This window comes from Microchirus variegatus, assembly GCF_963457635.1.
Source record: "Microchirus variegatus genome assembly, chromosome: 20".
NCBI classification, from domain to species: domain Eukaryota; kingdom Metazoa; phylum Chordata; class Actinopteri; order Pleuronectiformes; family Soleidae; genus Microchirus; species Microchirus variegatus.
In genome coordinates this window covers 12,269,186-12,281,307 of record NC_139821.1, presented here as the reverse complement: position 1 = coordinate 12,281,307, position 12,122 = coordinate 12,269,186, and the positions used below count along the sequence as shown (strand labels likewise).

At 40.3% G+C, this 12,122-nt stretch overlaps 1 protein-coding gene across 3 annotated transcripts in view; it reads left to right on the top strand.

The window, feature by feature from the left end:
- dock4b (dedicator of cytokinesis 4b) overlaps positions 1-12,122 on the top strand; it is a gene marked incomplete at its 5' end in the record, with an annotated part of 103,654 nt that overhangs the window by 29,026 nt on the left and 62,506 nt on the right. For all 3 annotated transcript variants that reach the window (XM_083907030.1, XM_083907029.1, XM_083907031.1), the window contains 6 exons: positions 161-201; positions 1,137-1,192; positions 1,289-1,385; positions 1,942-2,090; positions 3,679-3,763; positions 9,034-9,185. In XM_083907030.1, coding sequence (XP_083763156.1) covers positions 161-201; positions 1,137-1,192; positions 1,289-1,385; positions 1,942-2,090; positions 3,679-3,763; positions 9,034-9,185 — 580 coding nt within the window. The remainder of the gene's footprint in view (positions 1-160; positions 202-1,136; positions 1,193-1,288; positions 1,386-1,941; positions 2,091-3,678; positions 3,764-9,033; positions 9,186-12,122) is intronic.

Genomic DNA, 12,122 nt, shown 5'->3' with positions numbered 1-12,122 from the left:
ATAAATCTCACATACACATGCGTTCTTCACACATCCCCCTTAGTCCTGCTGTTATTTAATATACAGAGTCACATACTGTATTTCTCTGCCTCTTCTACTCGGCAGCACAGGCTCAGTATAGAGGTATTACAAGTGTAACACCAGTTCTTTGTCTCTGCAGGCTGGTACAGAGGTTTTATCCTGAAGAATCCGAACATGAAGGTGAGTAAATGAACCTTTTTTTTTTGCATTGTCTGTGCAGGATTTTGCTGGTTTTCTTATCACTCCACCTCTCATCATTGTTGTTATAATCATCTTGTCTCATATTCTAGTTATAGTTGTATCGACACTATAGCTAAAATGCATTCTCACCGCCTGGTTGTTGACAAATTAATGGTCCAAATCCAAATTGTAATATTTATGAGGGTTTGAAATTTTCCTTTTAGGTTTCTTATGTGTACTTTTGGCAAGGGTCTTACTTTAAGGAGGCCGCCATCTTGTGCATGTGAAACAGCATGCACTGGCATTCTAGAGCAGAAGTCTACCACACAAACAAAAGAAAACTGACAACCTTTATGGTTGCCTGAAGTGTTTGGGGATAAATAGATCAGTGAGGAAGTTCCCTCCAAGTGTTATAATCTGCAATCTCACCATTAGATATCCCTTTTTCTTACACACTGCACCTTAAATTTATACAACAAGCTATTTGCATGATAAATATCAGCAGCAAAGAACATTAAAAGTGGCACTGCACTGCACACAGGACGGAAGTGCAGTGACTTGAAAGTCTGATTGACAGGCGCTCATGGAGAATGTGTGATACTACAAGCCTACCTTGGAGTAAAGTGTTTGGTGTGTGTTCAGTGTCTGTGAGTGCATCATCACAGATGCCCAAACACAAGCTCTGCTTTGATCACCTCAAGTCAGGAGGGAGAAACAGGCAGTTTATTTCCGTAACACACAACACACACTTTTTTTGGTCTGCTAAATCCCACTGCTATTCACTTTTATCTATCTGCTCCTTTTCTCCTCCTTTTAACCCACAAACACTCAACTCTGAATTGATTATGTCGATCATTCCATAATATGCTACACTAAAGCTGCAGGGAGCAGAATTTCAAGCGCTTCCCATTAACCTGTGTACCCTCTGCCCAAAGGGGATCTTCCCTTCTAGCTTCATCCACTTGAAAAGTGCCCATGTCAAGAATAAAGGGTAAGTATTGTCATGGTCATTTTTCTTTATTTTCATCTATGTATTTATGTATGTGCAGGTTGTGATGAAGGTTCTTACTTGTGTGTGTATCTGCAGGCAATTTGAGACCGTCACTCCTGTTGAAGACTCGGTCATCACAGAGATGACACTGACGTTGCGAGACTGGGGTGCCATGTGGAAACAGCTCTATGTGGTAAGAAGTGCTTAACGCAGGTTGTTTACCTTTTAAATATCACTGCGGCCTCAGTGAAGCTGCCTTTGTTTTAAACCATTCTTTTTTGACGGGAGATTTATTTAGCCCTGGGTGATTTATAAAAACTACAAGCAGTCAGAGGCTTTTCATGCACACTCATTGCTATGATTGATTGTATTTCGTGGCCTATTAAGCTACTGTATCTGGGGCGCTGATTAAATTCAGCTGATGAATTTTCACAGATCAAAGTGCATAAATTTGTGGCAAAAAGCAGCAGGACATTGAAGCTAATTTGCACAAATCTTTTTCAAAGTACGTCTGCTTCTCTCTGTCTGGGTCATCCTCTTCCTCTCAAAGTATGTGGCTCCTTGTTTGTTAAATCAATTTGTTTTCACTTTTTGGCAGGTTTAATGCAGCTGTGTGTAGTTTTTTTGCCAGTCATCATTATCATATCTTTCATTCTTGTCAGTATCACTTCCATTCATCACCTTTGCCTGACTTTTCCTTCCTCTGTCTCCGTTTTTTTTTTTTTTTTTTTCACTTTCTCTCGCTACAGAAGAACGAGGGGGATTTGTTTCACCGGCTTTGGCATGTGATGAATGAAATCCTGGACCTGAGGAGACAGGTGCTGGTGGGCCACCTTACCCACGACCGCATGAGGGATGTAAAGCAGCACATCACGGCGAGGTTGGACTGGGGCAATGAGTGAGTTTTTTCCTAGTGTTTAAATATGGCTTCAGGATCAAATTTCATGTTTATTGTTCCACATCAACAGACCTTAGTGATGACTTTGGTTCATATTCTGTTTCTTTTATAACATTTCCTCAACCATGGGAATCCATTCATTTTACTTTTTTGCTCCCTAATTTCTTTTTACACAAGCTACTAGAGGAGTATTTGACACTGATAATCCATCACAGAGGATATTATGTCAGCTTATTTTTAGTACAAGGGGTTGTTTTTTATATGGTCATACAAGTTTGGACTGCAGTAATATATCACTACTCAAATATTAGCTATCAGGGATGTGCAAGTTGGGTGTTGGTTGCTATAACTTTCATTTCCATGTTGGCTTATTAGTCTTCATTAAACTTTCTCAGGGTACCAAGACAAGGCTTTCACTGGAGGCACCAACTTGAACCTTTTTGTCATAGTTCCTGTGTTAAAGTACCATTTTTTTTTTTGCATAAGACTGCGGTGCATCGTTGGCAACTGGTCAAACACAACCCTTTGTACAACTTTTCACAACTAGCAAAGAAAGACTGGCTGCCACAACCTTAATTCTTAGAGTTAAACTTGTCTTGTCACGTTAATTGACGTTTATAGTAATATAGTGAATATTCTGATATATATTATTATATATATATTGTCTAGTTGGTGTTAAAAGAAAGAGGTACAGCCCAGCAAACCAGGTATGTGCTGCCAAAGGTCAATTTGCAGCACTCGCATCTTTCCTCGCAGTTGCCATATTTGAAAGTCTAAAAACTTATTATAAATGATTGAAAGTAAATTTGACTTATTGTTAATGAGCTACAGATAAAAGCTTATCTGCTAATAAGTAGAATTAAACCTGACTGACTCTTTAAATTGTATTTAAACTACAACATAGTCAAATCTCCTGTTTCTCCACATAAGAATAGCCTGTTCAAATACGATTCACTTATCCTTTCCTAGCTTTATTCTTAGACCTCCTTTCCTTTTTCGTCTTTCCCTAATTCTCTCTCTCTGGTCTTTTCTTGTCACACACAGACAGCACTCACTCCATCTCCTTCTCTCTTTTCTCTCCATGCCACAAGGATGAGAGAAAACAAATGGCCTCTTTGATATTGTATTTTTGTCTGTCTTTACCCTTTGCACTCCTCCATTTCCCCTCCACCTCATTGAAGAGATGCCCGGACAGCTTCTCTCTCTCTCCTTGAGCACTTGCATGGTTAACCTGCCTCTTTTAATGCTGACAAGAAGACAGAGTCAAGTGTGATGTCTAGGTCCGCTGAGACGGCCAGCTCAGAGGAGGAAAAGAAGAAGAGGAGGAGGAGGAGGATGATGCAAAATAAGGGAGAAAATGAGAGTTTGAGGTGTTTTGTGCGAAGGATTGAGACAGGATTAGATTCAAGGATGGACTCAGTTAGAGGAGGACAGTAAATGGGACAGCAGGAACAGCAGGAAGTCAAGTTTATTTAGATGACTGACACTGTTCATCTGACAGCACTGTTGTTTTTTTCTGCATTTGTGTTGTTTTTCTTTTCTCTTTTGCAAACAGTAGGATAACAATGACATAATTCTTATGTTACAGACAACTCGGCTTGGACCTGGTCCCCAGGCGAGAGTTCAGCATGGTGGACCCAGACGAAATCAGCGTCACTGAGCTTTACAGACTGGTAAATGTTTCAAAGTTCCTCATGTAATATTCATGTGCTTTGTTTTGGGTAGTCGAGTGATAAGTGTTTGGCCCTGTGTCAGTGTTTTTCCTGCTGGAGTGTCTTTGTGAATGAAGCTGAATCCAACAGAGCTCATCTTACCCTCTTTTGGCACATTTCCACCGGCCCAAGTGAGAGTATATTTAAAACATAGAAAGATAATAGTTAGATGATATTTGAGACTCATGGCTTCAGATGCACTGAAGACATGGAAATATTAATGAGAATGGGCTCCTGCCATAGCTCTATAAATGTAGGATATTGATGTTCGTCTCTTTCGTCTTACAACCCAGCATGGGATAAGCTGTAAGACTGTAAGACTGATAAGACTGTAAAAATAATAGATCAATCTAGATCTACAACTATATAGTCAGTGTGTTAGTCTTGTTGAGAGAATAGGTTTTGAAATTGTCAATCACAGGCTCACAGCTGCTCCTCTCTTCAAGCATACTGCTTTGTAAAAACATATCTTTCAGTTGATCGCATCAGGCGTTTGAAGGATGTTTTACCAGTGTCTTCACTTGAGTACCTTTTTCTCTTCCCCAGAAAAGCTCCAAGGTTATGCGAGGGGGGCTATCCATCACTGAAAGAGATGTTTTGAAACCTCTTTCCCAAAGCTGGCAGTTGGTAGAGGGAGGGCTGTGAATTGATAGACCAAATCAAACCCTCACCCCCCTTCACTTCACGATTCGGATTTTAAGAAAGAGAAGGAAATCATTAGTGGGCATTTTCTGAGCACCGTAAAAACTTTTTGTCCATCTTTCTTAAAAGCTGTGACGTTCATTCTTGAGCCCAGAAAACGCAGTAAGCAAAACAATCTCCAGCATCATGTCATTTGAATTGATTCAATGGGAATTCAAAGCATTTCTTATTTATTGTCGTGTGAGCAAGATAAAGTTTCAGCACGTGCCTCTCTATTGTATTTACAAAAATTGAACGAAGCTCTCCTTTTTCCATCTGCCCCAAACTCTCCATCCTTTCCCCTCTCCACTTCTCCTTCCCGCTTTCTCCAAACCCCAACCACTGTTACCGTGGCAACCACATCTCTGCCCTGATATGTTGTGGGGAGAATTGTATCACATACAGATACACACACACACACACACACACACACACACACACACACACACACACACACACACACACCAACAGCTTTCTCTTCGCAGGGGTAATTGAAGCTCTTAATCCTTCTATTTCCCCCTTTTTTTTCAGTCAAAACAAAAGCAAGCATAGCGGGATGAAAGCCTAATGCACCTCTACGTCGCGTGTATTGAACAAATGACGACTAGTCCCGTAAACTGGGGCTGAGATAAATGGACAGACACACTCACTTTCACCAAGACACAACACACTGTTACATCAAGCCCCATGTATTTTTCAATGAGGTCTTTGTGCATGAGAGCAGCTTCTTTTGTGTGGCTCCGGTGTGGCTTAATTAAACCGAGACAGAGATCGCCTGCTGTGCATGTGTGAGCCTTGGGTGTTTCTGTGCATGCGTTTATCAGGTGTTGCTGTGGGAAGATGTAAGCATAGTGTCAACGAGTCATGTGATATCTTCCTAGGGAGAAATAAAGAGAAAGATACAGAGAATCACACGAGAATCTCGTGTCAAATTTACATTTAGAGCTTCATACCGATGAAACTTTTGACCTCAAATAAATGCAAATATCAGATCTTTCAAACACAAATCACATCCGATTGACGGAGGTAGCTCCTCTTTTGGTCATTTTTTGGCTCTTTTGATGTGACCCCTGAAAAGGCTTTGAAGCATTTTAATTGGTAGTTTAAAGTTAGAGGAAGGAATCAAATCTCTAATTGGTCCCCAGCCTTGAGACCCCAGTGTGAATTCTGAATTAAGGGGAAAATAAGAGGCAAGGTTGCGAAGAACTTTGAACTCAAATTAAGAAGTTTGAGCTGTGGAGGGCAGCATTACACCTCTCATTGTACAGCAGCCTGCTAGAAATTATTAAGTAGAAGAAGAAGTATCAAAGCCGTCTTTGGACTTTTGAAGCTAGTTCAAGCATTATCCAAGCCATGGTGAGTTTAAATACTGAAATGATGGACCCATTGATGGTGAATTGTGGCAGATCAGACAGTGGTGATATATAGTTCAGGCCCGGCCACATGCATATGGTAATACAGTTTTAATCTTTGACTAATTCACTGAAGAGATACCACATTAATCTTCTGCTTCCTGCACAGGTCTTCCTTTCACAAGCTTAACAGAGGGATAAATAGTGAAGTGGAAGTGAGTTAAAGGCAGCTCTGAGGAGGTGGGGGTGTAGAAGTTTCTCTTTGGCATCAATTTGACCCCTCTCCCTCAGAAGAAGCTCCTTGGATTCTGAAATCACTCCTGGTGGTGCTGCCGCTTCATGTTCCTGTAGGAAAAAGATTACAGAGTGAACAATAACAAGATGTTTGGACAAGCACGCACATGGTCATGCTTCCTGTGTTCAGTTATCTCTTTCCATCCTCTCCTCATTACTAGAAGCATTATGCAAAGCCAGCAAGGGCGGCCGGCCGTATTCTACTGCCATCAATTCTATCCTGTCTCGTCATACTGAAGCTGCCATACAACCACACTCTGGTCCCGGCGGGCAGCTTTAATGACACACTGAAAATAACCTTACAGCATAAATTAAGCCTTTCAGGATGTAGTCATTCTGCATCAAAACCAACTCTTTCCTGTTGCGAAGAGAAAAAGTGAAAAAAAAAAAAAATAGTGCTGGTGCCTTGTTGTTGTGAGATCATTCTCCAGTGTTTTCTTCCCGGGAACTGAGACGGGGCAGAGCAGTCATGACAAAACAAAACATTTGTGGTATAATGTGCTACTGCCTAATTGGTGTTTTTTCTTCCTGTTGGTAAATAGTGTTCCATACTGTACCATATTTTTCTTCTTCTAATAATAATAACCAGAGAAGCACTCTGAGAGCGCAGACCTCCGCCAAGGCAGCTCAGTGCCTACAAAATACACCCCACGGGCGCGCAGTGTGTCCGGATCATGCTCAACATGTAATCACTTGTTCCTGGTCCCATTGCGGACATTTCATGAAAATTTCATCCAAATCCGTCCATGACTTTTCGAGTTATGTTGCTGTTGTAACAGACAGACAAAAAAAAAACCTCCGGCAATACCATATGCCTCCTGGTGGAGGTCAATAATGTCCGGCTTCCCCTCTACAGTTTCAAACTCTCGATCCGCAGCTCAACAGTTCAAATCTCTTTATCACTGTGCTCACAGTTCTTCTGTTGTCATTCAATATCAGCACAGTCCTTCTACACAGTTCAATTTTCTTCAGTTTAAAGCTCCCGCAGATCGCAGATCAAAGTCTGTCTCTTTCTTTAAATAAAAGAAAAATGATGTTCCTTAGACGTGAAAAAAAATGACAAAACTGCCCGAGTGGCATTCAGCTGTTTTCCAAAGAATATCTTTTGTTTTACATTATCATCTAGCCTTAATCACACTAAACAAACAAGCTCTGTCAAGCAATGCCATCAGACCTGACTGAGGGAGTGTATACAGGGCCAACACGGGCAAAATGTTTATCTTGTGAAACTGCTAAATGACTGTTTGAGCTGTCGAATCAATTACTAAAGCTTTTCCTCTGCAATTCTTTGTGTTTCCAGTACATACTCCAATTGCTTTTTTCTTGCTTTATTAGCGCAATGTTCCTGTTGTCTCTTGACTTGACGTAAAAACAAATCACTTGTTGTGTGTGATGTGGGACGCGAGGTCTGAACACTGCTATATTGAGAAACAGGGGGTCGTGAGGAGCTGAAAGGCATAATCAGCATGGTGTGATTTCATTTACCGTGGTTTGAATGTAAGATATAGCTGTTTAAAAGTTACGCACTGCAGCTTTAAATCTTCAGAGTCTTCCCTAAAAATGTTGAAACAAGAGGGTGAAAGGATGTTTTTTTCCAGCACCACCCAAACTAAATTAAACAAAGTGCAGACAATATTCTTTTCAAATAAAGGAGAATCTTGTTTTACCATTTTGTTCTGTTAATGTACTGCAGCAGGTTATACTGTAGCAGCTTTTTTATTTACTCACCGGTGCATTTTTGTGTTGGTTCTTAACTGCACTCTACCCCAGCATCTTCTTCACTTACACTCTCACTTGTCCTCCTTTTACCTCACTCCTCATCGATTTACATCCTAATACAGAAGTGAATGTGGTGCAACATTTGGTGGTGGAACCATGGGCCATCTGGAGCTCTCACTCACTCGTTTGTGTGTGTTGACAGCAGATGCGGATGAACCTCTCATAAACAGAGCTGTAATGTGCGAGTTGATCTGTATGGTATTTACAATGCTGCTCCATGCTGTGTCGGGCTTTATTGATCTTTTTTGATATGGACTGACTTAGTATAGCATGCAATATCAGTCACTGCCACCACTGCACTGCCAGACACTGCGACATATGTCAGTGGTTGCACTGCGTGATTCTTTATTTATAGGGAGTGTAAATGATACTGCTTCTCTGCCTATTTCTCAAAGATTAAAAAAAAACAAAAAAAAAACAACAACATTCGACAGGGATGCAAATCAAAACACACCATTATTTATTTGTGTCAAGAAAACAATATTTACAGATAATAGCTTAAATTATAGGATGAAATACCATTTTTTTCTAAATGTTATTTTTACAGGTTAATGGGCTGTGATTGATTCCATTGTGCACAAATAAATCTGCCAGTACTTAACGCGTTTTGTTTATGTGCATGTCGTTATTCTCGGCAAATGTACGTGTCTTCTTTTGCACCAATATAGCAACAAAGAAGCAGTCAGGCAATAAAGCTGAAAGTCTCACATCTTCACCCACGGCGCTCGCTGCTGACAGTGTGTGATATTACACACTTTATTAACTCGATGTATATCAACAAAATCTATATGGGCTCTTTTTTATTGTCTTCAAATAACTGTGCACATCTCCTCCCAACAGCGAGATGTCTCTGATGGATATTTTTAATCTTTGACTGAAGCTCTTGAATGCATTTAGAGGGATGTAAGCACATGTTGGATTTTTTTCCCAAGCATTAACTGTATTTGATGAGCTTTGATTGTGAATTTAAGGATCTTATAGGATTTACTGTTTTTTTTATATAATCAGTGTTTTTTTTTTTTTCATTATTTTGTAAACATTTGTTGACTCACCGTAATATGTTAAAAATGTCCAAGCTTTGAACAGTGATCGGTTTGTGCTGACCGTATTCTCTGACCCCCTCAGATGGAACATCGGCATCGTAAGAAAGAGACGCCCGCACCTGCCAGCACCCATCACTTGTTTGTCCACGTGAAGAGCCTGATGAGCGCCAATTTGGGGGAGGAGCTTGAAGTCTTCTTCCACATTTACGACGGACGAGAAAATCGGCCACTCAGGTAAAAGAGAAGAAAAAAAGCCTATGTTATAGCATATACAAACGTTGTACTTTAGTTTGCACAGCTTGCATTTTAACCCAGCTTGTATTACCTATTGCTCATTGTATGCACATTGTTGGAATCACCTTATTTATGAGACAAGAGGACGAGATGACATGACCTGACACACGTTGGAGATAAAGATGTCAATGTAAACAATGTACACTTAGCCCAACAGTAACAGATCCAGGTCGCCCTCGGTCGAGTATCTCTCTGCTAGCTTGCACCCCCCTTCTCCAGCCTCTCATTCTATCACTCTCCTTAACCCTCTTGGTTTTTGTGCTGTCTCTGCCATGACATCCACTCAATGAACAGTTCCACCCGTGTAACTTTGACGTTTTGTGTGCTTCCTTGGTTGAGTAGGTCGCATGTTGTAATTCTTTTTGTGTTGTCAGTGGATGTATCATCAAAATAATCTTACATTGTGTCGCTTTAAGTGAGATTTTTGTGTTTCTGGATTAGCGGTAGGAATCACATGGTACCTTGTGATACGATACACGATACCAATAATATCACGATACAGCGATTCTGCCATAATCAATATATTGCCAGACAATTATGTAGCGATACATCTTGATATTTGTCTAACTGAAGTAAACAAAACTGAAAAGTTAACTACCATGAGGAGACATGAAGTAGTGACACCCAGTGAGTGAAACTGGCCGTATTGATTATCATATTGCACGAGGAAGGACGATAATACATCACCAAATCAATATTTTGACCCACAGCTATTTTGGATCATATATTTTAGTCAAAAAGTCACACTTTAAATGATTGTGTTCATCAGGTTTTTGTAGGTCTAGTGTTTGTTTGTAGCCTTTGGGTGCGTACGCTACAGAAATGCATCAAGAGCAGTGATCACAGGTGATGAGAGGGGACGTTTCTAATCGCTTCCCTTTTACTCATGTCACAAAGCCTGCTCTAATTATATTCACGAAGATTTATTAACTGGAACAGGTTGTTAAAAATGCACTAGGACACATAAAAGTGGGCAAGCCGTGCTATTTTCTCAAATAAAATGTGCCCTTGCTGTCCACATTAAAGAACCTGTCACCCTGAGTCTGCACACATCACTGGCATGCGAGTGCACACACACACACACACCCTAACACACTCACCACAAGCTCCCGATTGGGCGTCAGCCAGACAGAAGTCTGTGTTTAAGCTCTTCTGTTTCATAGTTCAAAGCAAATTCCGTGTCACAAACAAGGGGATTCGTCAGACGGTGGGAAAAAACTGGGTTGAGAAATTAGCACGGTAACACCGACATTTCTTTTGATCAGTCATACTTGCGTTTGACACTACTCTCCGCCCTGAGGTGTCACATCAGAGGAACATAGGTGACATTGGTGGGACACTTTTTTTTTTTTTTTTTTATCATTTTGTGCAGAGTACTGAAACGTGAGTCATTCGTCATCAGAATTCCTGACAAGATGCTGAAATGTAGAATGTTTTAAATATTGCCTGCAGGGTTATTCATCATGTAAAGAGAAAACAACTAGATCTGTGTTTGAACACACAAGCACATGTATAAAATGGCACCAGTTTAGAGGCACTTTTAATTAGCGTAGTGTACTCAAACAGGTTTCCTTTATAATGTTTAATTACAGGGGTGTCAAATCATTTTAGTTCAGGGGCCACATACAGCACAATTTCATCTCAAGTGGGCCAGACCAGTCAAATAATAGCATAATAACCTATTAACAACAAGCACTCAAAAATGTTTCCCTTTTATTTTACAAGGAGTTATATTATACCCTATTTCTCCATGTTAACCTAGTTCCCTGGTGTCCTAATGAATATGTCTGTTACATGCTTTGGTCAAAATACCATAAGGATGAAGCATCACAGCAGTTCAATCTCAATGCCAAAACAGCCCTGTTCAGAACACTCTGTTTAGTCTCTTTAGGTCCACCTTAAAAAAAAAAAGTAAAATGAAACTTAAGGGACAGGAAATTACATCGCGCCACAGAAGCTACTGGGAGCTAACAGCAGTTAGCATTTGGAAAACCAAATCATTGTCATCATCATGATCATTTGCAGGCTCTAGCAGGCACATTGCCCTCATATTTAACATGTATCCACTGGACAGATAAATCCTCTGAGGCTGGAAGTTTGTGTAGAACTCTCTGCTGCACTGTGGAGCCAAGAATAGAACATTTCCCAGACCTCCGGTTTTCGGATGCCGTTGCCCTTGCCAGCACTCTTTCGTGTTTTCCGGACAAAGCGGAGCACCGCGAGACAACAATTCCAGGAATTTAGCATCTTGTGACATCCCAATGAGTGCCCAAGTTGCGTGTTTTATATCCTGTACTTAGACGGAGGAGGACCACAAAAACATCAATGAATCATCTTTTTTTAAACACTTTGGCGACTGGTAGGGACTTCCAGAGTCTTTAAATTATTAAAACGTTGATTTTGCATAATATGTCCCCTTAACATGAGGTGCCTTTTTACAAAACATAATAAACAACCTGAATATTCTTGAGAAAAATAAGTGCAATTTCAACAATATTATGCCTAAGTTAGCCATTTACAGGTATCTGGAACAGAGAAATATAATATTGCACATTAATTTGCACATTGGGAATTTTCACAAATTTCAACCTGTGGACCGGTTCTGGCCCTCGGGCTGTACGTTTGACACCCCTGGTTTAATATATTGATTTTTACTCAGCTATCCATAATCAGGCCATGAAGTTTTAGCTTTAGCAAAGGTAACTTCTATAAGTATTTAAAGCCTCTTCTTGGTCCTCAGTGTGTAATGATGATCCTGTGGTATCAAAATTAGTTCCAGTTTAAGTGTTTTTTTCTTTTTATCTATTTTCCTCTTTGAGTACCTTAGCCATGTATAAAGGCAATTAGACGCCTTCATGCATTTGAAGCTGATATGGA